Source organism: Neomonachus schauinslandi, chromosome 9, assembly GCF_002201575.2.
Source record: "Neomonachus schauinslandi chromosome 9, ASM220157v2, whole genome shotgun sequence".
Classification (NCBI taxonomy): Eukaryota; Metazoa; Chordata; class Mammalia; order Carnivora; family Phocidae; genus Neomonachus; species Neomonachus schauinslandi.
In genome coordinates, this window is record NC_058411.1 from 43988098 (window position 1) to 44016076 (window position 27979).

The 27979-nt window shown below is 40.7% G+C and overlaps 1 protein-coding gene across 1 annotated transcript; it reads right to left on the reverse strand.

The window, feature by feature from the left end:
• Window positions 1-202: 202 nt before the first annotated feature.
• Window positions 203-15366, reverse strand: CDKN3 (cyclin dependent kinase inhibitor 3). Its single transcript, XM_021701490.1, has 8 exons — window positions 15358-15366; window positions 12950-13032; window positions 11275-11330; window positions 10713-10757; window positions 7951-8173; window positions 3876-3907; window positions 2012-2115; window positions 203-289 (listed from the first exon to the last, which is right to left on the reverse strand). Exons 1-8 carry the CDS (start codon window positions 15364-15366, stop codon window positions 203-205), a joined length of 639 nt encoding a protein of 212 aa, XP_021557165.1.
• Window positions 15367-27979: the final 12613 nt, after the last annotated feature.

Here is a 27979-nt window from a genome sequence, read left to right on the forward strand (position 1 = left end):
AAAATTGTATGGCAATTTTTCGATCTTCTGTAAGAGATGAGAGACAACAACTGAGGTTTGTCAATAAAAGCTTTAGGAATATTCTGCACATACACATTTACATTCAGGTTGGTAACACTAGTAAGTTTCATTTCAATACAAATTATGTTAATAGCTCTTAAATTTCAGACATGGTCATATATATGTCATTTGAAATTCTTTTTTATCTAGATACAGATCTTGATAATGAATCTCTTGATGATAGATGTGCAGCTAGTTTGTCCCGAAACTCATGAAGATAATTATATTGCTGAAAAAAGTAAAGATATATTGAAATAAATTGTAGAAAACTAGTTAGCAGAGTAGTCACAATACTAGTAGGAGTCAAAAAATAATTGCTAAGAACAGTTCTACATCCTTTTGGGTAAGGAAGTGTTTGCATTGTGAGAAGTTTTACCTTTCAATAAAGCTGCATATAGTGTGAAAAAATTATTGCTTTACAAATCAGAAGGTAACATGCAATACACCTGAATGTTTTATAAATCTGTAAAATCCTTTCTCCCTTTACTGGCATTTACTGGAGCAAATTAAAATTAAAAATAATACATGAAGGCATTCTTTTTTGCTAATGTATTTTCCTCTGGGGGTTAAGTAGGGAGGAGAGGGTACATGCTATAGCAATTAACAATGGTAGAGTCAAGAAAATCTATTTCTTAGTTTATGGAAGCCCTAGATTTCTGCTTCTTGTGATGACATAATCCATTTGGAACAATGTTCACAGTATACTGTCAATATTAAAAAAAAAAAATCACTAATCTGAACAGATAAGTGAAATAAAGCTTTAAATAATTTACTTGGAGTTTTAATAGTTTCCCAGAGGATTTTCTTATTCTGCCAATAATCTCATTTTTTATCATTATTGGGAAGTGGAAATTGCATACTACTGGCTATCAGCACAGGGATGGGAAAGCCTTTCCGCGACAGAGCGCTGAGGTGATCAACTGACAGTCCATATAACACGGGCTTAATGCTCTCCAGGGCTAAAGATGTAAAACACACACACTCGGATATGTTTGACCATTTGGTTTTGTTTCAGAGAGAGGCCTGAAAACATCTTGAATTTGAAGAATCATTTGGTTTTAAGAGATAAGGGGAATTCTCTGTTTTCAGAACCTGTACAGTGAGGTGGATCCTGTATGGATTGTTTTGAATGACCTGATTTAAGTCCTGAGAATCAGACTGCTTGGTGAATTTGTCAGTTACTGTAATAATTCACAGTCATGGCCCTTGGGTAGACCCCTGACCCTGGGAAGATGGACTCAAGCCCAGGAAGCTGCTGAAGGCCAGCACTCTTGTGCCTGATGCTCTGATTTAGTCCTAATGCTGAGACCGGGTACTTGGGAAAGGAAGGCAAATTGGCTTTACAGATCTAGAAATAAAGTGAAATTTGCAGAATCTTTCAGGAACATTAATACATAATAATATCCTTGGGGCACTGCTACTGCAGAGATTTTTAAGTGTTAAGGGGAAATGGTGAAGTGATTTTTAAGTGTTAAGGTTAAATGGTGAAGTTTTCACCTTAGTTATCCACGGCAAAGGATAATTAGCATTGCTTTGCGGGTTTTTTTGTGTTACAGTCATTCATCTGTCTTTGTTAACTGTTTTGGTGATATAATAGGATCATCATTAGATCTTTCTGGCCAAGAAACTACCAAATTTATAGGAATCCTCTCATTTGGAAAATTCGGAAAATTTTTCTAAATGAGAGGATTCATTCTGAGAACTGAATGGGCAAAAACTGAACAGTAGTAGATCCTGCAAGAGTAAACTGGAAAGTTCAGATGTTTCATTATTTTGTTTGAAACACTGTGAACTTTTTGAGACATCCAGGTTATATTTAAACATAAATTTTGAGCAGGTGATATATGAATAACAGAATGCTTTGGGTTTTCATTGCCCTCTTGATGACGGATTCCACGTGTCTGTAACTGCCCCTAACCCGCGAGCACACAGGAGCGGGCAGCCTCCTTACCTTGATCGTCTGTATGGCTCCAGACCCTCGCAGGTCTCTCAGGCTGTCGATGGCTTGCTGTGGTGAAACTGCGTCAGACAGGTACAGGAGGAGACAGGCGGCTACTAATGGAACACGTTAGGAAAATAGTATATTATTAAATAATTAATGATAGGGTAGAGCGTTGCATATTTAATTAGACTTCCGCTGGTGCAGAAGATGGAGTTTAGTGTCATTGTGCAAAATAAATTAAAAGACTTTCAGTATGTGTTTTTGACAGTTAAATTATGATTTTAAGTTACTGGTTGAATTGAAGTTTAAACTGGCTTCGTTCTTTATTGAGTTCTATTTAATATACCATATGATTCATTCATTTAAAGTGCACAATTCAGTGGATTTTAGTGTATTCACAGATAGGTGCAGCCATCACCGCGGTCCATTTTAGAACATTTTCATCCCCTCAAAAAAAAACCCTGTCCCCTCTTTTCATCATCCCCCTGCCCCCGTCACCCCTTCCCTAAGCAACCACTAATCTACTTTCTATGGATTTGCCTAATGTAGATATTTTATATAAATGCAATCATATGTGGGCTTTTGTGACTGGCTTCTTAGCATAATGTGTTGAAGATAAATCTGCTCAAAATTTATGTTTAAATATAACCTGGATGTCTAAAAAAGTTCACAGTGTTTCAAACAAAATAATGAAACATCTGAACTTCCCAGTTTACTCTTGCAGGGTCTACTATGGTGGCATGTCCCTGTTTCATTCCTTTTTATGGATGAATACTATTCCATTGTATGGATGTACATTTTGTTTATACATCCACTGTCAGTTGATGGGTATTTAGGTTGGTTCCATTTTTGGCTGTTGTGAATAATGCTGCTATAAATGTTCGTGTACAGGTTTTCATGTAGACATGTTTTAATTTGTTTTGGGCATATACCCAGCAGTGGAATTGCTGGGACCCATGGTGACTCTAGGCTTAACTGAGGAAGTAATGCCAGACTGTTGTCCAAAGCAGCTGCACCATTTCACGTTCTCTCCCACCATGTATGAAAGTTCCAGTTTCTCCACATCCCAACACATTTTTTCCCACCTTTTGGATAATAGGCATCCTAATGGATATTGAGTGGTATCTCATTGTGGTTTTGATTTGCATTTCTGTGATGACTAATGATGTTAGGCATCTTTTCACGTCCTTAATGGTCATCTGTATATTTTTGTTTGAAGAAATATCTATTCAGATCCTTTGCCCATTTTTTAATTGAGTTGTCTTTTTATTATTGAGTTGTAAGAGTTCTTTGTATATTCTAGGTCAGTCCCTTATCAGATATATACTTTGTAAATATTTTTTCCCATTCTGAGATGTCTTTCCATTTTGATAATGTCCTTAGAAGCATAAACGTTTTTAATTTTGATACCGTCCAACATTAAAAGGAATAACTATTACTCTAGTATGCCATTTTGTTAACTATCTTTTTTCCTAACACATTTTTTCAAAGGTGAACAGTAATTGCATGAAGTAATTAACTTTGGTTTTCATACTTATGATGGATATTATTTAGAATTTACTGTCAGTATCATAACACCTGCATAGGGAAAACATTAGAAAACAAAACAAAACACAAGAATGCAGGTGCTAAGACTTGTAGATTATGTTTTGCAGAATCCTTCAAAACAGTGTTGAAAATACCTTCCATTCACACTCTAGCTTTCTAGAGAATACCAAATTAAGGGCCTTAAATAATTCTTTAGATCTTAGCAGATTTATATTGTGTTTTGTCTCATTTTAATACAAAGTGAGCATATGGCCCAGAAACAGGATACTTTTGCCTACTTTGAGGATAAAAAAAAAAGACAGAATAATGAAAACACATTTCTTACCAAGACAAGATCTCCCGAGTCCTCCATAACAGCTGAAAGGGAAGCACAGTTTTGAATATTGTACGTTTTCCTTCCACCCCACCAATTAGAACTAAAGACTTGCTCTTTCTGCCCTCTCTTTCTAAATCTAATAGTGCCTACTAGCACAGTGCCTGGCACACAGAGGTTAATAAGTATTTTTAAATTAATCAAGAGCAAAGTGTGCTTATTTATTTGTTGGGAGGCATTCTGAACACCTCTAACGGTCAATGTAGGCAGGGCCTTTTTATCGACATTTTAAACACCAGGATCCACATCTGAGAAATGGAACATGTTACTAAATAGAAATCAGACTATTTTGACCAACTGCCGGTTTATTTTCCTCTGTCTAAACAAAACCTTGGTTATGGAACAAGTCCGTATGATGACTCTTCATTTATCTAAAAAGAGTACAGAGGTGGTGTGTTACAGAGGTTTAGAGCCTGGGTTCTAGAGCCCCACTGTCTGGGGCTGAATGGTAAGGCTGTCATTATGACGTGTGTGAACCTAAGCAAGCGATTTCACCTCTCTGGGCCTCAGCCCTTTCTTTCACCTAAAAAATGGTGACAGCCACAGTACCTGCATCATAGTTAGGACTGAATGAGGTAACTAGCATTTGTAAAGAGCTTGCAACAGCTTGGCACAGAGTAAGAAGTAAATGAATGTTAGCTGCTAGAGTCTAGCCTTGTGAAGAAATCAGCAGTTCTGCATAACTGGGTTTTCCAGAAAAAAACATGATTAAACCTCAAAGCAACAAAACCATTCATTCTAATTACTTTCAAGGATGCTTTAAAAAATGCATTACAGGGGCCCCTGGGTGGCTCAGTCGTTAAGCGTCTGCCTTCGGCTCGGTCGTGATCCCAGCGTCCTGGGATCGAGCCCCGCATCGGGCTCCCTGCTCGGCGGGAAGCCTGCTTCTCCCTCTCCCACTCCCCCTGCTTGTGTTCCCTCTCTCGCTGTGTCTCTCTCTGTCAAATAAATAAATAAAATCTTTAAAAAATAAAAATAAAAAAAAAAGGGCGCCTGGGTGGCTCAGTTGGTTAAGCGACTGCCTTCGGCTCAGGTCATGATCCTGGAGTCCCTGGATTGAGTCCCGCATCGGCTCCCTGCTCGGCAGGGAGCCTGCTTCTGCCTCTGACCCTCCCCCCTCTCATGTGCTCTCTCTCTCTCTCATTCTCTCTGTCTCAAATAAATAAATAAAATCTTTAAAAAAATGCATTACACAATTCCTAACTTTCTTAGAGGGTTTATTGAACCTGATGGGGTGCTGACGACTTCTCTGGAACATGAATGAGCGTGGGGTACTGTAGATGAAGCTGGGAGAGGATGTGAGCCACAGGGTCTTACTGCGCTTGCGTGCTAGTGCTGTTAGCCTGGGCTCCTTGAGGGTGGGGAGCGGGCCTCGCAGTGCGTGTTCTGTATTTATAGTGTTTGGTACACAGTGGGTGTTAGGGGTTGAATTGTATCCTCATAAAAGTGTGTTGAAGTCCTAATCCTGGTACTATGAATGTGACCTTATCTAGAAATAGGATCTTTGCAGACGTAATCAAGTTAAGATGAGGTTACAGGGGTGGGCTCTAATCCAGTATGATAGTATCCTTTTTTTTTTTTTTTAAGATTTTTTATTTGTTAATTTGAGAGAGATTGAGAGAGCACGAGCAGTGGAGAGAGGCAGGGGGAGAAGCAGGCTCCCTGTTGAGCAGGGAACCCAATGAGGGGCTCGATCCCAGGACCCCAGGATCATGACCTGAGCTGAAGGCAGACGCTTAACTGAGCCACCCGGGTGCCCTGACTGGTGTCCTTATAAGAGGAAATACCCCAAGAAGACACAGCAACTCCGAGAGAATCATGTGACGATGGAGGCAGAGATTGGAGTGATGCAACTGTGAGCCAAGGAACATCAAGAGTGACGGCCACCACCAGAAGCTAGGAAGAGGCAAGGAAGGATTCTACCAGAGTCTCAGAGGGAATATGGTCCTGTTGACACATTGATTTTGGACTTCTAGCTTCACAACTGGGGGAGAGCACGTTTCTGTTGTTCTAAGCTACCCACTTTGTAGTACTTTGTTACAACAGCCCTAGGAAACAGCATAGTACAGTAGGCAAGCAGTGTCTGCTGATTTTATAAAGGAACAAACATGCACAGGGAGAATCAAGGGACAGTGCTAGCAAACAACAAGATGGTGGAAAAAATTTTACGAGACCCAGTTTCTGAGGGATAAACTCTAGAGCCGTCTAGCAATGGGAGCACTCAAAGATGGCAAAATGGATAGAAAATCAGTCACTGTAGGACACCTTTGAGAGCTCTAGGACGATGAAAATTTCCAGTCATCAGATGCTTTATTTTATGGGAGCCAGAAGCATTCAACATATGCAAACATCTTTCCATCCTGTTTGTATTCTGTTCAAACACCAGACAGCATTTGGTGTGCTAGAACCTGCTCAAGTAGAATTCATTAAATTTCACTAATCTGAGCTAGTTTGATCTCTGGAAACTTTTCAGTAGAGGCTGTTTTTTCAAAGATGTATTTTAAAAAAAAATCTCAGAACTGATTTGAAAAATGGGTCCCAAAATTGGAAAATATTTTTCACGAGCCACATGAAATTATCTAATGCCATTTTACCTTAGACTTGTTAGAAAATTACTTAGTATAGGCAACTTATTCTAAAAGTTTGCTTTTATAATTAGTAAAGCAATTAGTAATTGCTTACAGTTACAGATTATGCTTTTCTCTAGAGAAAGGCTGGAAACTGTAGAATGTAGGATTGTTTCTAGTTCTCTGTACATTAGAGTTTAGTTCAGCCATGAAGAGTGTGTATCCCCAAAGCCCCGTGCACTACTTGGTTTGCCTTCAGAATGGGAACAGTTGGCACGAGGCCCCCCAGCTCTAGGTCTAAGGAGAGAAGCTGGCTGGGCTTGCCCTTTCCCTAGGTGCGCTGAGCCTACCTGCTTATTTGGTATCGTCTGCATACGTTCTAGTTCAAATCAGTGACTTTAGGGCTTTTGAGGTATCAAGCTATTTGATACTCTATCTTGTTCCAGAAAGGATTAAGCAATTTATTAGGATGCAGAATGTACGAGAAGCACAGAGAAGGACTAGTTTGCTCCCTGTGGCTGGCTCTCCTCTGCAGTGTGTCTCCCTTCTGGCAAAGCATCTACTGTATTACCCCCAGCACCACTTCTCATCTTTGTATCGCTACTGTCTACTGCTGATTGTCACTCCCTTTTTCCTTTCTCCAAGCTACTTTTCTCTCTCCTCCTTTTTTTTCCGCCTTAGCTCATTTTATTTCATTTTAAATTTCCATACCAGCAGCTTGTGCGTAGCCATTGACAAACAATGAGAGTCCCTCTTTCATTCTGGTGGCAAATTCAGATCATCAAATATAATTTTCCAGTCATACTTTTAAGATTGCTCATTGTTTATGAATGATTTCTTTGCTAATTTTTTAAAAAACTGACTTTTTAAAAAAGATTTTTTATTTATTCATTTGAGAGAGAGAGAGCACGAGTGGAGGGGAAGATCAGAGGGAGAGGGAGAAGTAGATTCCCCTCTGAGTAGGGAGCCTGACTTGGGGCTCGATCCCAGGGCCCCGGGATCATGACATGAGCTGAAGGCAGACGCTTAACTAACTGAGCCACCCAGGCACCCCTCAAACTGACTTTTTTTTGCTGTTAGAAGCAACTAAGCAACTGAAAGGCTGACCAATGAGTAAGGGTATCATAAGAATGATGCCCCACCTTTTTTGGGAGGAAGAGGGTCCCAAAATTATAAGTAAAGTTCTAAGGCAAAAGGAAAGAATAACAAGCCTGTAAACCTGTTCTAAAAATTTCCAAATCTACTCATTTATTGTCCTTACTCTTCAAAAGTAATAATGGCAGATATCTGAGTGCTTGCCCTGTAGCAGACATTGTGCTAGTACTTTTCATGCCTCATCTCCTTTTAATCCTTGCACCAAACTAGAAGGTAGGTAATAAGTGAATAAGGATGCAATAATTAGAAAAATCATTCTGACTGGAGCATTTCTCATGTCATTTATGGAGAAAAGAAAAACGTACTGTATTAAGGTTTTTCGGTTATTTTTAAGGCAGATTGCAAGCTCCTCCATTATTTCGCAGCAGCTGGCTATGTCAGGAGTCCCTCCGTCTGGGATTGGATGATGATGAGTGATGATTGCATACTGATGGTAGAGGTCCAAAAGGTTTGGGACTCTGTATTTTGACAGTTCCCCTCTGGTGCAGAAAACAAATATGTCTTGTATACCATAGCTCTTTAGTTCTTCTGCCAATAAACCAAGATACAGATACACATGTACAAAATATTACAAATTTAAATTCAGTCAAGACAGAGGATGTGGTGTTATATTTCTTAAGCCAAACTAAGTAAATAACACGATAATCTATAAATTTGAAATACTGATAAGCTAAAACAATATTGATCTCTCTTCAAAGTAGGGTAAAAATCAAGTCACTAAGCACAAAATAGGAATTAGAAACACCTGAACCAAAAGGTGATTAAAATTAATCACCTTAATAATAAAATTATACTATAATATAATAATCATAATTATATAATAACACTATAATATGATAATAGCATTATAATAGAATGATTATATTACCATATTGTAATTATATAATATTTATAATATTATTATGATTAATGACTTAATAATTCAAAATGCTTTTAACTGAAATTTAAGATGAGTCAACTATATTGCTGTTCTTGAAAAAAATCTTTTTTCAATAAGGCTTTAAAAATAAATTTTAAAACATCTAATAATTCAAAATAAACTCTTGTGAAGAAACGATAGCATATTTTTTTCTCATTTTCTTCTCACAAAATCCATGTTTGCTTCTTTCCTCCCTCTGCTGTTTTGTTTTACCCTAAGCACTGTATATAAAATCTCCTGCATGCCCATGGTGCTCATGTTCTCCTTTATATTTGTACTGTGTCTTGCCACCATGCATTTAATTTTATGGACTAGGTCTCTAGGAAATAAAACGTTAACTGTGTTAGAATTAGGTGACTTAGCTAATTTCACTATAATGAATATGAACCAAGCAATAGTACTCTTGGGCATTCTATACACTGGAACATCCTTATGGCAATATTCACTATAGAGTCTTACATTCAAAATGAGTAATTCTGGCTGATCTCAGCCTCCTCTCTCTCCCTGCCTCCTAAATTGAGGGACATTTAACTAAGCACCTTTTATCACAAACCTCCAGATTTGTACTTGAAATGTGGCTAGTCCAAATTGAGATGTATTGTAAGTGTAAAATACATATCTGATCTCAAAGATTAAGTACAAAAACCCGCATCTCATTAATAATTTGTTTTATGCTTAAAACCATTGAAATGATACCAGTTAGGCTATGTTAGGTTAAATAAGATGTATCAAGTTAATTTCATCTTTTTTTACTTTTTTAGTATGGCAGCTAGAAAAGGTAAAATTAAATACATAGCTTCTATTTGTGGCTCCCGTCATATTTCTGTTGGACAGTGTTGCTTTAGATAATACTATTATTTTTTTGTACTTCTAAAAGGATTAAAACCGAAGTCCACATACTTAACCATTTTTAAGAGTAGGTAATTTTCTCTCTGCCTCTTGCACACAATGGATAATTTCTATTATACAGTGGTTTTCAAACTTTCCTAGAAAGGACTCTGAGGAGGGAACCACAGGGGCTGATGCAGGGAGATTCTAGGTCTCTCCCGTCAGATTGTCATCTTTTATACACTGGGTTCCATTTAAGATCTCACTGGAAAACAAAAGGTTTGGTAAAATACTAGAAACCCCTTTTATAGAAGATACTAAATGAATAGGGCTTTACAAAATGTGTAAGATTGGTTCTTGAACCAGTGATTTTCATTATAGTTTGCTTATGACCTAAATGTTCTCCAGATGAAAACTTCCTACCATGGCATGTACCTCTAAATCAGAGAATCTTTACAAATAATGCAAGAGTCAACTAATTAGCCTCTGTAAGTCTTTTTTGGTAGGTAAAGAATAAATTAGAGAAAGCAAATTAATAAATTGATATTCCAAAACAACCAGGAAAAAATTTTAAGATTTCAAAAATTTATACTGGTCAGACTCAAGATGTGTGTGTGTATGTGTGTGTGTATGTGAGGGTGTGTGTGTATTTATTTATATTTATTTTGGTGTATTATAAGGACATTAGTAGGACTACTAGCCTTGAGATATTCCAGGCCAACCAGGATAAATTTTGAAAATCCAAGTTTTTTAGTACCATGCAATATGTAAATTCCAAAGTGGGGTGGGTTAGTAGGATATTTATGGGGTTATTAGACTTGAGGCTACAGTGTTATAAACATCCTCGAGCCTGTGAAGATCAGACCCTACTGCATCTTTCCCACTTAGATGCTCTCTAAATTTTCTATCCAGCATGGACAATTTCACTACTACCTCTGGGTTCTCAGCTCAGGCTTAATTTCTACTATCATAATCAAGTCTGTAAAGGACAGTATGTTCAAAGATCTGGGCAGTGAAATGGCAGTTTTCTACTTACATACTTTCTTCCCTCCAACTTATACAATTTAAACTCAAATGCAATATGTGTAACTACAACAATCAGTGAAAAGCAATTCTGCGTTTAGTAAATGAGGAGTTAGTTCTCTGTGCCCTTTGCAAATACCTCTTTGCGTATTAGAATAAGTCTACAGTTTGAAACTATGAAATAACACACATTTATTTGGTATATGAGCACAGACTAACGGTCGTTCTTTTTGACAAAGAGATTTTCAGTGTTATTAGGAAAAAACTATTAATATGGTTGTTTCATGTTATACCTACCTGTATCTTTTTGGATATTTCTTCTAACATTTTTAAATTTACAACCTATAAGCAGTAATAAGGCAAGTGAAAAAGTCAGTTTTTGGTCACATATAACAAATATATTTAAACACATACAAAGCTACTTTACAAGGTCATACTTATATGATCATTTATATGTTTCAATTTCATTTTGAGTGTGGATTTCAATTTCGTATATTCTTAGGAATATAACTGCAGGGACTCATAGACCCCAGCTGAAGGAACTCCTAATCCAAAGAGTCTTTATTCTTTGTCCTTTCTGTAACAAGTACCTGCCTGTTGCCCTCAGCCTCACCTTGTACCCCAGTGTTGAAGTCCTATTAAGATAGGTAAATCAGAAATGCAGAACTGTGAATGGGTCTGGAAGGGTTGAAGAGTAATCTCTGTTCTTTTAGCTAGAGCCCACATGAGGGCTTCCAAAAGTGAGCTCCCTAGGCTGATGATCTATGAAATTCTCTTCTTGCTCAATACAGTGATGTATTAGCTGATAAACAGATTGTCTTAAGAATATCAATAGGAAGCCACCTGCAGTGTTACCTACCTGGAAGAGCACATAAACCAAGAAACTGAGAACAATTCACTCGTGACAGGGGTAGCCTGAAAAGAATAAAACTTTAAGTTTAGTTCAGTTTTTATAAAGTTATAAATGGAAATTCAATTTAAGAAATGTGTGCTTGGCACTGAACAAGGGTGTTTTAAAGTTTTACCATAGTCACAAAACAAAAATGCATATGCAAATATCAATATGTTATTCACAAAAAGGCCCAGAAAGACTGGAAGTTTTAAAACAGGGACTTATCATTTGCTTTGTCACAATTTAATTCTTTTTTTTTTTTTTAAAGATTTATTTATTTATTTGAGAGAGAGTAAGAGAGAGCACACGCAAGAGGGGGGAGGGAGAGGGACAAGCAGATTCCTGTTGAGTGCAGAGCCCAGTGCAGGGCTCACAGGGCTCAGGCTCACAGGGCTCGGGCTCACAGGGCTTGATCTTAACAACCCTGAGATCATAACCTGAGCTGAAATCAAGAGTAGGATGCTTAACCCAGGAACCCCTGTCACAATTTAATTCTTAAAAATGGTGAGTTAATTTAAACTGAACTTAAAAATAATAATGCCTAGATTGCCTATGGCTAGTATAAAGCATACTTAAGTTACCCTGTGGTATGTTATCTGAGGTATTTTGTATTAGTAATCTTGGGGAATTAGCTAGAAAATGACCTTCTGATGATTTCATCCCCAGCATTCAGTCTATTGAATTACTATTTTAAGATTTCTTTATAGGACTTCCTTAAACAGATACAATTTCATATGATAAAAACTGCAGGCCATTCTTTGTTGTAATGGATTTTGGTTAAAATAAAATAATTTCAAGAAATCATATTCCCAGTTTGCAGTACTCAGGGACAAAGCAGGTAAAGGCTAACCTGGTCTTTAGGACAGAAGATGAGTTTAGAGGAAAACAGAGGGCATTGTATAAATACCATGTGACTTGGAAAATTAGATGAGTTTTTGAGTTTTAAAGGGGATATAAGGGGAAATGAAAGATAATTGCTCTTTGATGGCAGAACAAAAGGAACTTTAGGGATAACATACTCTTTTTCTCTTCCTATAATTGGAAATGGTGTTTTCTCAAATAGAGAGATTATTACATTTACAGGGATGAGAGAAAGCACTGATTGTTGTAGAGATTCTAGTGTAACAATAAGTCACTGCCAAGATTTGGAAGTTGATTCTATATAGAAACATTTGTTTTTGCTCTTGTATCTATGGTAACATGACTTTTATCTTAAGCAGGGTCTGCTAATAGATGCATTATTGTGGCAAATAGTTCTAGGATTTGACTAAATGATAAACAAATATCTCATCCTATGTTTGGTATATTATTCTTTTGTCATAAAAGAATAAGTAGGTCTTGGTACTAAATAGGAGATTTTCTGATCCTATCTCAGCTCCTCACTTACTTGTTTCTACTATGGTTTTCCGAACGCATAAAGAATGACTTTCTCCTCTGCCCATCCCCCACCCAAAAGAAAAGCCTATTCTATCATAGGTAGTAAATAAATCATGGAGTTAGAGGATCCCTTAAAGATTAGAATAACACAATCAGCAGAAGAGAATCACTAAATATTTTCAATATGTGGACTACATTATCTACATGGATTATGATGTACACATCAAGTAATTTAGCTCATCATTGATCAGAAGTGTTAACATACCATGATATCTGAATTGGAGTCTGTTCATCTTCAATAGGCTCTTCGTCTGATGAGTCAAACTCATTTGTTTGCAATGAACTAGGCTTCAAAAGAAATCAATTATGTTAAATAACTGTAAAGAAGAATATGTACATATAAGCTGATCCTTGCTTAAACACACACTGAATACATATTTGCAATTTATTCAATCTGGAATATCAGAATGATCAGGGATATCAATAATAAATTATTGATTTTACCATCCTATTAATAATTGCAGTGCTCTGTAGTGGAAAGAGAATTGGATTGGGAACTAACCAGGATTCTGGTTTTGTTTCTGCCACTTACTGTATAATTTCGGAGAAGCAACTTCAGTTTATTCTGGGTTTCAGTTTTCTACAACTATAAAGTGAGGAGATCTATTCATTAATTCACAAACATTTCTTAAACACATTCATTTGCCAAGCTCTGGAGATGCAAAGATCCATAAAATAAATAGCTTCGGTAGAGTTGGAGAGAGATGTGCATAGATTATAAAATAAAGTTGTAAATGCTAAAACGGAAGCATAAACTATGTACTTTATTTATTTTTAAAGATTTTATTTTTTTATTTGACGGAGAGAGAGAGAGAGCACAAGCAGGGGGAATGGCAGGCAGAGGGAGAAGGAGAAGCAGATTCCCCGCTGGGCAAGGTCCCTGGGATTATGACCTAAGCCCAAGGCAGATGCTTAACCAACTGAGCCACCCAGGTGCCCCTAAACTATGCATTTTAGAGCAGAGAAGGGAGTGACTGCTTACAGAGCGGGAGAAAACTTCAGACGGGATATATTAGCTGGGTTTTGAAGGATGAGAGGAAGTTTTTGGCAGATGAGGAAGAAGTTAAGGCAATAAAGGCAAAAGGAGAAAGGGCTTGTTTTCAGGAACTGTGACATCAGAGCAGAGGCGATGAAGCCAATAAGTAGTTTTAATTACCCCATTTCTCAAAAAATAACCCCAATGTGGCCTACTAGTTTGGTTGATGGGGGGTGGACAGGTAGAATAACATGCCCTCAACTTTGTGAATCACTGGACTAGAGAGATCAAAATGGACTTTGTGTAATGATCTAAGGAGTTGGAACTCAATCCTGTAGGCATAATTTCTACATGAGAACATTAGTTTTATAGGACCAATAAAAAACACACCTTTCTTCTTATTTCCAAGTTGGAACCACCTGAGAGATAGAACAGTGGAGAGGCAAATGGAGATCAATATGTTAGTTTTATTACTGAGTGTCAAAGGGAGGATGTGGCTTTAAAGCTGTGGTCAAGTGGACCTGCCAATTCTTCACTCCAGAATTGGACTTATCCACCCAGTCATGGGAGCAATGGACAACCCAGTGCAGAGAGAAGGGAAGAAAGGGTTCAGCTATTTTGTTCAGCTCCTCCCAAACTGGGGGATCAGATCTCTCACTCTGTCCCTTCTGGGAACAAGTGGAAAAAGAGGCCAGGAGTGAAGGACAGCTGATGCTCCTACACATGGAAACATGGGGATTAGCAAGTGTAACCAGCTAATGTTCTTTCCAGTTCTGAAGCTATATTCTATAAGGGTCTTGTTCCTTACTTACTACAAGATCACATTACACAGCCATTTAGGCTATGGATACGAGTTGCTTTGGATCTCTTTGTGTTGTTATTATCAACTCAAATGAAGGTCCTTTAATATTCAGTAGGTTGTCAACCCTGGTGGTAGGTGATTGAGTCAGGTGGGGCCTCAGCTCCTTGCGTCTGTTCTTCCTTTCTCTTTAAAGCAGTTTTGACGACTCAAGATTTTCAGAGTGATTGTGGCTCCTTCATTCAGGCTCTCCTAGCCAGGTTAACAAATCCTAACAGAGTTGGACGTTTCCGCTCCCCCAGGCCCAGGGATTCTGAACCCCAGAAAGGGATGCAGTGCCATTTGGCCCTGGGGGATGGTGACGCGCCCACAAACGGGGGTTGGCAGAGGTCTTTCGTGAAGTTTTCCCCATCTGCGGTGAGGACCGCTCACCAGGGGTGCGCGGGGCATCCCCGGACATCCTGCGGGGCTGGGTATTAGGCAGACTGATACACTGAGACATCTTAGCTCTCCATGTCACAGTTTCTTGCGTAAAACCGGATTCAGCCCTCTCTTGCAGGGCTGTCGTGAGGCTTAGGAGCCTCCGCAGGCGGCAGTTCCCAGTCTGTGCACAACAGGTGCACAGCCAATGTCCGTCGTCCCCACGTCCGCCACCGACCCTGTTCCTTCTCAGTCATCGCTCTCCCCGGTCCAGGGAAGCGCCACCTCCCCGACCCAGGACGGTTACAGTGCAAGTCAGGTCGCGACCACGCCTGGGCTGTCCCCAGGCCCAAGAACTGGCCTCGGGGCCGCTTCCGTCCCCTGTGGCATCGCTCGTCCAAGCCTCGGCCCGACTCACCGGCTTCATCGCTGGCCGCCCCGCGTCGGGACCTGCTGCCGCCTCTCTCCAGCGGCACCGGCTTCTCAGCCACCGCCCCGCGCCGAGCCCGCCCCTTCGCTCAGCTCATTGGTACATCCTTCTGTGAGGTGGAGCGCGGCGTCTTCTAGGAACCAATCAGACCCTCTCCCTGTTTCTTCCTTAGCCCCCGAGTGCCCCGGCTCGGCCTTTAACCGCTCATGGGTTTCTAGGGGGCCTTTGAAAGACCCGCGGCTGGAGGGCCCTACTGAACGTTGATTGGCTGGGAGGGCGCCCTCCTCCCGCCAGTGGGGAGCGGGGACAGGGCGGGAAGCGGGAGCGGAGAAAGCGTCTGAGCGCAGCCGCAACACTTTGGGGACGCTGGAAAGCCTTACTTTCTCATGACAGGATTCCCGAGTGGTACCAGGGTAGGGAATTTTGCTTCTTAAATTTTAAAAATTTTAAGGACATAGGGGGAGCACTGTCCTGGAGCATCTTAGGAAAACACTCCATACCCCATAGACTTTATACTTATGGTCATATCTAGTCATATAAATAGGATGGACACGACTAAAAATCCAAAATATAAACATAACTTGTATGTTTGGCATTTTAGGTTCTTTACCATTCTAGGATCTAGACAAGGTTAGGTTGTAGATTCACATTCCTGTTCACTAAATATGAATGCAGTGGTATTGTATGAAAGGAAGATAAGTCTCCAGATGATTTTAAGTGCTAGTGTTTTTACATAATTGGCTATAATCTTGAAAAGCTGTGTTTGATTATCCTCTCCCCCATTGTCCCGTCCGCATTTAGCTGACCACGGAGAAGGAAGTCATCGGGAGCAATATTACCTGCACATCTGCAGAATATATGGAAATTTCAGCTCCCTGACTCATGTTGTGAAAACCAGTGGGCATAGAGCTAATAGGAGGAATTCTTTAGTAAAGAAGATAGCATACTTTGACTTGGAGTCTGTATGAACCAGGGTTCTCCAGAGAAACAGAACCAAGAGGATATAGACACAAAGACATTTATTTTAAGGAAGTGGCTCTCCCAATTGTGAAAGTTTGGCAAGTCCACAAAGTCTGACAGGGGAGTTGAAGGGACTGGAGACTCAGGAAGGACTTGCAGTTGAAGTTCAAAGGCAGTCTGCTTTAGAACCAGGACTAGCAGATTTTGCAGATGAAGTCCAAAGGCAGATTGCTGTGGAATGCCCTCTTGCCTTTTGTTCTATTCAAACCTTCAACTGATTGAATGGGGCCCACCCACATTATAGAGGGCAGTCTGCTTCACTCAGAGTCCACCAATTTAAATATTAATCTCATCCAAAAGCACCTTCATAGAAACATCCAAAATAATGTTTGACCAAATATCTGGGTGCAATAGCCCAGCCAAGCTGATACATAAAACTAGCCATCATAGACATGTTGGACTTGATTGATTGATACATTCATTCAGAAAATATTTATTGAGCACCACTTGTGTCCTAGGTACTATTCAAGATGCTGGGAGTGAACTGGAATGAGTTAACCAATATCTCTGTCTTTATGGGGCTCACATACTATAGGTGAAGAGAGTTAGGTAGTGATATGTGCTGTGAAGAAAAATTAAAATAAGTAGAGACCGATGAAGATGCTATTCTAGATAGAAAAGTCAAGGAAGGCATCTTTGAGGAGATGTCATTTGAGACATCCAAATGAAAAGAGAGTGAACCATTTGAGTATTTAGAGGAAGAGTTTTCAGTCCGTCTAAAAAGGCAGGAGGTGCAAAGGCCCTGAGGTAGGAATGTGTTAGGTATGTTCCAGAAACAGCAGGAGGCCAGTTTGGGAGAAACTGAATGAGGCAGAGAGTGATAGGAAATAAAGCAGGGACTTGTGGCTTAAGAGCTTCTTTTCTAAAGGATTCAAGAAAGGGTCCAAAGAAAGATTGGGGCCTGGGCTCTGGGTAGGTCCTCTCTGGTGGATATTCAATACTCTCTCATTCTCTAAGTCTCACCTTCTTTCCCCTTCTCCCTATGTTGTCTTCACAGATCTCTTTAATCTTCAGCATCAGGGGTCTCTTCCATTTCCTCAGAACATACCTTCCTCCTCAGAATGGATGAAGTCCCAGCTCCATTGAGTGTTGTACAATTTCTGCCTCCTCTGGCCTCAGCTGGATGTGAACACAGAATTAACCTGTTCTGGCCTTTGCTGATTCTGCAGAGTGGGGAGGATGAGCTCTAGTCTCATGGTAGGAAGGGGGTGGGAGGCTGGGGGTCACCTGGGAGCATTTCAACTTTTGTTTGTTCTCTCCATCCTCAGGGCTGCATCTAGGCTTTGTCTTTGCCTAAAGACAAACACATCTCACTTCTATGATGTAGTTTTTTGTTTGTTTGTTTGTTTTTGTCTAGTCCCAGGGTTGGCAATCTGTGGCCAATGGACCCATTCCCACAGGCCTGTTTTTGTAAAGTTTTATTGGCATACAGCTACATTCAGTTGTGTAAGTATTGTCTGTGGTTGCCTTTGCACAACAGAGCTGAGTACCTACAACAGGGGCTGTATGGCCTGCCGAGCCTAAGATATTTATTGTCTGGCCCTTTACAGAAAATGTAAGATATTTACTGCCTGGCCCGTTACAGAAATGTTTGCCCAACTCCTGGTATATAGTCTTTGAGAGAAGTGTATGTTTCTTCTAACAACATGATTTTAAGCCCACTTCTCGCAAAATAAGAGTCCCTGCCTTATTATGCAAAAAGATGTTCTCTGCTTGGCGTGGTCCCTTTGTTATGTAGGGTCCCACATAAACTGACAAGGTCTTTGGCTGAGCTGTCTGGTTAAATGGCATCATAGTAACCTGGTTTCTGTCGAATCCCCAAGATTCTCCCCTGAAAGGAGGAGTGGTGGCTTAGGTTCAGCCTGCCACACCTGTAGTTCTCAGTTAATTTTTTGGTGTGTGTGACTTCATGGCTGTTAACAGAAATGTATGTGGTCAAAACAATGTGGAAGATTTATTCAAACTGCCAGAGGGAAAAGTGTTAACACATGTTCATAGACAGATGAGTATTTTGAGAGATGCCCAAAGAGAAATGAAATCAAATGCTATCAGTAGTCGCCCTTGGATGTATGTTTTACAACTAGATCCGTATTTTAAAATATTTTAATGTTAATACTAATGGATTTGACATGTGTGTTAGGGAAGAGAACAATGGAACCTTAGAGTTGAATGCCACTTGAGAGAACATACTTCCTCATTCTTGATATGCCAAGTTTAAGAATTTCTCCTGTGATGATGACTGTCAGTACAGTATATGACATGGCAGTACGCATATGTTGTCTTCCCGTTGCTTTTCCCGTTGGAGAGTTGCCCCTTTTTCATTTCATGTGTTCTTGTTGAGCAGGTGGTTGAGACTGACCCATAAATGTACCTTATTCTTTTGGTCACAGTTATTGCTCCAGGGAAGGCTCATGATGCGCCTGGAGCGTCCTTTCTTGTTTTGTGTGCTTTGGTTGTTGGTGCTCTTATTTTCTTCTTTACCTTCCTTAGGCTTCTGTTTTACCCCAGAATGATGCTGAGTTCTAATTTGCACTGGATAGTTGGAGTAGATTGTAAAATCTATTTAAAATATTATTTAAAATTTAAAATGCTCTTGTATTTTATAATTGGAATGGATATCACAGTTTCACTCATCTCACATGCTCTTCTGCAATGTGACTTTGCCATGCTCCAGCATAAGGTAGCACATAATACTCCTCCTCTTAAATATGGCTGAACTTAATGACTAGTTTGATGAATAGTGACAAATGATAAGCTCAAAAAAGCTCCCAGATCAAGAGATGGAACATTACCAGCTCCTTTGGACTTGTGACAGTATTGATTAATTTCACTTGCTTGTGAATTGTATACAAATGGAATATTTTATGTCTGGCTTTTTTGGTTCAACTTGATGTTTGTGAGATTCATTCATGCTGTTGTGTGTGGTTGTACCTGTTCATTTTCACTGTATGAATACACTACAATTTATTTTTCCAATCCACTGTTGGCAGATATTGGTGAGTTGCCAGTGCTGGGCTATTATGAGAAATGCTGTCATAAACATTCTTGTCCATGTCTTTTGGTAACTCATATACGAGGAGTGTTGCTGTTGGGCATATACGAGGAGTGGAAGTACATTTGTTCATTCTTAGTCTATAGTGCCAAACAGTTTTCCAAAGAGGTTATACCTATTCACACTCCCACTGGCGCTGTGTCAGAATTCTAGCTCGACATCTTTGCCAACATTTGGTATTGCCTGTCTTTTTCATTTTAGCCATGGGGTGAGTGAGTCATTTTATTTCAAAGCAGTATCTAATTTCAAATCGTTGAATTTTTGGAAAATTTTTCTGTATTATGTGTTAATTACTTGGTATACATATTTTTCTGTATTACTTTAGAAATGTACATATCACTGCAACATATATATTTTGAGGGTACGAGCCTATGTTAGACTAGGAAACTACCGATATGAACTGAGTGGCTCCAAATTAAGAAGGTTCTCAAATTTAGACAACATCAATGAGCTCCTTATGTTGTGGTGGGAGAAATATTAATATTAATGCAGCCCCTCTGTATTCCTCATGGTAGTTCAGTGAGTCCTCACGGACGACCTTCCATATGCTCTGAGATATAAGAGTAAAGCACCCACTGTCTTTGGCTCTCCTGCTCTCGCTTGCTAGGGTAATGTGTCTGGTCACTGCCCAGGCCTGGAGCAACTGCCGTGCTGGCACCCACCAAAGGGGCTGTGACTAATCACTACTGTCCCACCCGTCTATCACACCAACAGCACCTTCTCTGTCGCTGCCGCTGAAATTGCTGACGCAGGATTTCACTAACCCTTGCATCTTCATGTTTTATGGCAATTTTAATGAAACAGCTCGTTTTAATTTCGCTGGCTTTTTTTTTTTTTTTAAGATTTTATTTATTTATTTGACAGAGAGAGACACAGCGAGAGAGGGAACACAAGCAGGGGGAGCGGGAGAGGGAGAAACAAGCTTCCCGCTGAGCAGGGAGCCGCTGCGGGGCTCGACCCCAGGACCCTGGGATCATGACCTGAGCCAAAGGAAGGCAGGCGCTTAATGACTGAGCCACCCTGGCGCCCCTTCACTGGCTTTTTTAAAAGCCACGGTCACAAGATGTTGGGTGTGGCCAACACTGGGCGGACCTGGGAATCATCCCTCCCCTCTGGCCCTGTCTTAATGTCATGGAGCCCAATTTGTGTCCTTGGCCTTTTCCTTTAGGATGAATTACTTCCCAGGATTTCTCTGGCCTCTCCCTGTCACCAGTCCTGGTAAGATTATCTCACCCTCTGCCAGGTGTGCCCGGGGAATGTCTGAGTCCTGAGTGCTTGGTCTCCAGCTGGGGTGACCGCACGTCTGGGTCGGCCTGGGTTAGTCCTGGCTTAGGACTGTTGTACTGGCATAGGTATTAACAGCTCTCTCTTTTATTTTCACAAGTTTCCGGGTTTGGGCGGTAAATTATATGGTCACCCTCTCTCCAGCCATCTTTAGGGAAGTCTTTCGGAGGTCAAGCAGAATCAACGGCACATTTTAGAGCAGTCAAGACAGAGACTATATAGAAGAGGATTCTGAAGCCCCGAAATGCTGCTGTTGACAGTGCAGTGACCTGCCTCGCCTGCTGCCCCTGCTCTCCCTGTCAGCCCGGCGGCTGGTTGCCGCTTGGCTCCACCTACTGGCGGTCTCTGTTCTGGTCCCAGATGCTTTCTTCTTTGCACAGAGCTGGAGCAGAGTGCTCTGAAACTCAGTTGGAAGTTAATACTTGGGGTGGTGGGCCCACCCAGCGCACCCTCGTGTGCCCACATTTCCTAATTGGACTTCTGCTGTGTTCCTCAGACAGTTTCTCTTTTGTTCATATTTTAGTTCTGAACAGCGCCCTGATGATCTCTTGCCATCTCCTCCATCCCATGGAATGCCCTGGAACTGGACTCTGGCTCCTGACCTTCAGTCACGTGGGTCCTACTGTCCTCTGCCAGCTTTTCCCACGGTCCTACCCTGTGTTCGTCCTCTTCCCCCAAGCTGTGCGCTCTGCTCTTTGTAACCTCTTGTCACGCTCGCCTGCTAGCTTCCCCCCAGGAAGGCAGGTGCTCTAGCAGAAAGGGCAAGGCCATTGAAATCAAAAGACCTGGATTCAAGCCTTAGTTCTGCAATTACCTACGCAACCTTGGACCAATCACCCAGTCACCTAACCTGAGTTAGAATCTCCTCATCTGTAGCCTATGAAATGAAATTGCTGCTTGAAAATTGATGTCTGGGCTCAGAGAATTTCCCATTGAGTTTGGTATACATCAGTTATCTGGTGTTTACCAGATAACTGGATCGGTCTTTGGGAAAATCAGCTTTCTGCACTTGAGGAATCAAGGCTCTACATAAAAGAAGCTGGGGAAGAGAACCTGGAACAGCCAACTTGATTTCCCATCTTCATGTTAGGAGAACGTCTGGTCAGCTCCTATTCACCTACCTCAAAATTGCTTCAAGCCCAGAAAGGCCTTGAGTCAGACAGCTTCTCACAGGCAAGGGTGACTAGAACTTTTCCCCATCTCATCTCATTGGTTTTGGGGAAACTACTCTGAGAAACTTGTCAGGAAGGGAGAAGAGCCTGATACTCTCAAATCTCTGTCTTTCAGTAATACTTAGGTTCCTTTTCAATACAGTCTAAAATAAGGAGAAAGCGTTATTTTCATCACTTTATACTGAAGTGAATTCAGAATGAGTTGGAAACATGTATGTTATAAGCATCCATATTAATGATCTAAAATATAAAACAGAAATTGGCAAGGCCAACCAGATAATAGTTCTGTTCTTCCTGGAAGGGAAGGTGGCAGTGGAGAGAAGTAGTTTCAGTAAACATCTCTCTTCTGTGCAGAAATCCCCAGGGTAGGACGCAGATCTGATTAAATGAGTCAGGCTTACATTTATTACGGTATATTACAAACATTTTTCCGCATTCAGAAGTGACTGGTGTCTCCGTGGATTTGGCCAGTTCCTGGCAATTATGCACTTGGCTGCTAGTATAAACCAGCATGCCAAATGCCTGGAATGACAATCCATGTCTGAGTGGCTTTCAGTCTGGGAAGCATGTTGTTCAAACACCATGTTCCTTCCCAAGGTGGCCAAATCCTGGTTACAGTTCTGTCCTTTAAATCTGTTTATCCTGAAACTTGACCAGAAAGGATATGGCCACATCCCTTGCCCCTTTCAGTTTCCGCAGCGCACACCTGGGGGACCTTGTGTGGGTTTTACAGGATCTGTCTGCTGTACGCCTAGTGCCTTAATCAGAAAATCACATTTGGAACATAATGTGTCAGATGGATTATTAGAAAACACTAATTCTTTTAGAGACTGTGAAATCTGGAGGCCTGGCCCAATTCCCAAACAAAGTAATAACATTCTTTTTTGAAATGTCCTTCCAGTTTTATTTGAATGAGTATTAACCAACCTGTCCTCCATGGTACCTGATTCATAGTTGTTCTTTGTGCTTCAGCCTTTTATTAGGAGGGGACACTGTTGCTTGGCATGGTCTGTATAGCAGTGGAAGCTGGTGGAAAAAAACCCAAACACTTTTCAGGAATGTGAGCAAGGACTCTCTTGGCATATATAGAGAGGACTAGAATATGTATTCTATGAGGCAAGAATTTTTGTCTTTTTTGTTAATCATTGTTAATGGTATCTAGACCTACATCTGGCTCATAATAGCCACTTAGTAAATATTTGTTGAATGAATAATGATTGAATATATACTTGATTATAAGCCCAACCTCTTCTTAATTGCACAGTAAATATCATATTGTCCATTTCTTATTCTCTTTTATTCTACTTACTTTGTTTATATTCAGTTTAGACAGAAGGCAGTTACAGGCATTTCTCTACTAAATGGGGCAAATAGAAAGTCAATATGGCACCTCGAATGGGGCCTTGTGTGCACATGCCACACTTTTCACTTATTCCTGCCTCCCTCCCTCCCCCAGCCTTTCCTACTCCGCTCAAGAAGAGGCCCCCTTCCCCTGGCTCAGTTTGTGGCCTGGCCTGTCTCAAAGGGAAATTTGTCTGTACCTATAACATGACGTGGCCATGACAATGCTCACCTCTGTTCCTCCAGTTCGAACGAGGCATCCCTTCCACACAAGACAGATCCCTTTCCTCTGTGGAATCTTACAGTATTACTGATTTCTTCTCTCTTTTGCCTGTTCCTCATCGCTGGCTGCTTCAGAGTCCACAGAAGAGCTCAGGTTTCTCCAATATCAAACACACACCACGCACCCACCACCACCAACACGATGACCCCCAACCCCTCAAAAATAGCCCCATATCAATTTTACTGTCACAGCCCAATTGTTGAATGGAAAGAGATTCTGCTTTCGCACTTCTTTTTTCTCCTCTTATCCTTTGCAAGACTAAACAACAAAAATTTCTCTCAGATGGAAAATATAAAATCAGAAAATATGTCTCTCTTTTAAGAATAGGATCAGATTTTATTCTTCCTTGCTAGCTAGATTTCTTAGGATAAGAGCATAAATCCCAAATCAAATTGCATTTTGTTATCATGGAACTTTCTGTTGGTGAAGTCTCTTGACAATAGAAGAGAAAAATACAAGAACAATCTCTTATTGTAAAACTTGTTCATTATCCAAGAAGAAATACTCATTTAGACCCCATCTACTGGAGTTGAAGGTTGATGGACTGACCAGGTGAAAATAAATGATGGTTCTTCAAGTGAACCAGTTGATATAAATGAACCAGCAGGATGTTTGCTAATCTTTCTTAAGGTGCATTCTTGAAAAAGGTTTAGAAAGGCCTTGTGAACTCTTCCTGGTTAAAGGGAACAATTCTAATGCTTTCTTTCTTCTTTAAAGGTAGAGTCCTTTAAAAAGTAATTTCTGTTGTTTATTCCTGAATCCTAAACACAACACAGTGTCTTTTGCTTGACTCAGTATTATCTTCCACACCAACCACACTCAGGATTCTAGCCTGTATCTCTGGCATTCTTCTGATACTCTCTGTGGTCACCTCCTGATGACATCTACCTGTCACACACAGTGGACACTTCAGATGATCCCTCTGTGGTTTTTTATTCTGATGACCTATCCCTTCTTAAAATTCCTTCTTCCCTCAGTTCTCAAGGAGTAGGCTATCCTAGTGCACGTTCTCTGATTCCTCCTCCTCCGACTGTCCTGGAAACATTCCTCAGGGTCCTTTCTTTGGCTGTCTTCTAACTCCCCATACTCTCCCTTGGCTGTCTTATTGTTCCTGTGGCTTCAACTGCCAATAAGCCCATGAATTCCTAATCTCCACCTCTGGCCCTTACCTCTCTTCTACGTTCCAGACCCATGTCCACAACTGCCTCGCACCTTGATGGCCCTCAGGCAGTAAATCTCAACACCTATAAGGGCTGGAATTATCTCTTTCTCAAACTTGCTTTTCCTCTATATCATTGTAGCCCCACACCTGAGCGTCATCCTAGCTCTTTTCTCTTCCCCCCACTTGGTGACCAGCTGTTTGTGCCCTTTGTTTGGGCCTCCTTCTCTCCCACTGCCCCTGCCCCAGATCAGACCTTATCAGTTCTCACCTGGAATATTGAAAGAGTTTCCCACCTGCCTACTTGCTTCTGCTCATACACATCTTCAGTGCATTTTCCACGTGAATGTTTTGATGATGCCAGCGGGATCATTTTGAGATGCTAATCTGATCGTGTCACTTCCTATTGAATACCTTTTTACCTTTCCCCACTATAGAGAGGATGAAGTTCAAACCTTGAGCATAGCATAAAATATTGTTTGTTAATTGCCCTCTCCCCAACACCCCCCGGCATAAAGTATGCATCTTAGCTATCTTGTTGGGGGGGTTCAGACTCAAATGCCTACAGTGAAGGGGATGGTGGGGACCAGATGTGGGTGTTGTGAATTGGAGAGTTCATAACCCCATCTAAAGGGGACATTCTTTGGCTCCAGCCTGTTGTTGCTGGGTGGGAATTTGGGCCCAGTCCAGCCAAATTAAAGATTTTTTTTCATAAGAAGCTGGATTTTTATGTTGAACTTTCTGTTTATTAAATGTTGGAAACTAATTTAAAAAATTAAAAAACACTGTGTGGTAGTTCATTATGAAAGTGAAAAAGAAAAACACATGATCTTTGGACTAAATTAAACACATCTGTGTAAGACTGTGCACGATTGATGCCTGTGTCTAGAACTCCCCCTGAATTCTGCATCTTAGCCACATGGAACTGCTTCTAGTGCCCTAAACATGTGGTATGCCTCCTCACCTTTGTTTTTGCTGGCTTGCTCGGTTTGGAATCTCACGCTCCTCCCACCCCACCCACCCTTCTCCCAAATAAATGCTGAGGATATTGGAGTTTATCCTAATTTGTCAAGACTCCCCTCCTAAGTCCCTTCTCTCTGAGCATTTCTTGGCATTCCTTCACTCCACTTTACGGAGAACCAACTCACTTTCCTTTGCCCTCCAACAGGTTCTGTGGAACTTCTTTTGTTTTTGTTTTCTATTGGTCTCTAGACCTAAGCTGCAAGGGGACAGTTTCCATGACAGATTTATCCATGCATCCTCAACACCTAGCACAGTGATTGGTGCATAGTAGGCCCTTAATAGATATTTGTGAATGAATAAACTAGATGTGTACTTTCCAAAATTGACACTCACTTTAAGTTTTATCAAGAAATGCCAAAATGTTATTTTACACTTGAAAACTTAGTATCATTCCAAAATCCTCATAATGGATATTATGGTATCGGTGCCTCTTTTGGAAGCCAGTCCCCAAAGATGGCCACCAGTGAACATGCCTCCCAATATTCATGACCTTGTGTAATTCCCTCCCCTTGAATCTGGGCTAGCCCTGTGACTTGCTTTTTGACAAATAGAATAAGTGGAAGGGACACTGTGTGACTTCCAGGGCTGGGTCAGAGGAGGTCTTATGGCTTCCATCTGAGTTTTTTGGAGTGCTTGCTCTTTTTCAATCTCTCTGGCAACCCAGCTGCTCTGCTGTGTGGAGAGGCATGAAGAGGCCACATGTAGGCCACTTACCAGCTCCTGTTGAGCTTCATGCCAATAGCTAGCATCAACTGCCTGCATGGGAGTGGGGCATATTGGACACCCAGCCCAACTGAGCCTTCATACTGAAGTCATAGCCAACTTTGTACTGTAACTGCATGATGCCCCCCAAGTGAGATCTGCCCAGCTGAGCCCATTCAACCCATAAAACTGTGTGATAATAATAGAATTACATTTCAAGCCATTTAAGTGTTGGAGTGGTTTGTTAATACAGCAATGGATAGCCAGAATAAAATAAGCTTGGAATTACTATGTCAAGAATAGTTTGACCTGTCATGCTACAATTGACTTTGGAGTTCTGTGTAGTTTCCTTCACTGAATTATATACTACTGATATGTTTATGTATTTATCAAAAAATCTGAGTTAAGTTCTCTAACAAGCTCATCTCCTTCAAATTCTCTCACAGTGACTAATGTGATGATGAAGAACTGCCAGTATAAATGCCATCCAAAAAGGGCATTTTTCACTTCATTATCATGGAACTGTAGAAAATATTTCCTATGGTCCTTTTTTTTTTTTTTTTTAAAGATTTTATTTATTTATTTGACAGAGAGAGACCAGCGAGAGAGGGAACACAAGCAGGGGTAGGGGGAGAGGGAGAAGCAGACTCCCCGCAGAGCAGGGAGCCCGATGTGGGGCTCAATCCCAGGACCCTGGGATCATGACCTGAGCCGAAGGCAGACGCTTAACGACTAAGCCACCCAGGCGCCCCTCCTATGGTCCTTTCTATGGAGCATTCATTCTCTAGCAAAATAATCTATGGCAGATTTTAGTCAACAACATTTATTTAGTTTCTAGATGTTGGAGAGCTCTCTTTCCCCACTTTAAAATTAAGGTAATTTACATACAGTAAAACACACCCTTCTTAGTATACTGTTCTGCAAGTCTTGACAAATGTAGGCAGCTGTGTAACCACCATCATACTCAAGCTACGGAACAGTCTGATTTTCCCCTCAAATAACCCTGTGCCCCTTTGTAGTCAGATCTCCCCCTTGACCACTGATCTTTTTTTTTTAAACAATCATTTAATGAGGTGAAATACATATAATGTCATGTTAACTATTTTATTTTTATTTTATTTTTTTTTAAAGATTTTATTTATTTATTTGAGAGAGAGAGAATGAGAGACAGAAGCATGAGAGGGAGGAGGGTCAGAGGGAGAAGCAGACTCCCCGCCGAGCAGGGAGCCCGATGCGGGGCTCGAACCTGGGACTCCAGGATCATGACCTGAGCTGAAGGCAGTCGCTTAACTGACTGAGCCACCCAGGTGCCCCCATGTTAACTATTTTAAAACGAATAATTGAGTGGCATTTTGGTATATTCATAATATTGTGCAGCCACCAACTCTGTCTAGTTCCAAAACATTTCTGTTATTCCAAAGCAAAACTCCTTACAGTTTTCTCTCTCATTCTCTCCTACCCCCCAGCCCCTGGCACCCACTACTCTACATTTTGTTTCTGTGGATTTATCTATTCCAGATATTTAATATAGATGGAATCATATATATGACCTTTTGTGTCTGGCTTCTTTCACT

What these genes read in the sequence shown, in the direction of transcription:
- CDKN3 (XM_021701490.1), bottom strand. An exon ending in AAATATCCAAAAAGATACAG is followed by an intron (nt 8,174 to 10,712) that starts GTAGGTATAACA and finishes GTTTATTGGCAG; the next exon opens with AAGAACTAAAGAGCTATGGT. An exon ending in ACTCGGGAGATCTTGTCTTG is followed by an intron (nt 2,116 to 3,875) that starts GTAAGAAATGTG and finishes GTGTTCCATTAG; the next exon opens with TAGCCGCCTGTCTCCTCCTG.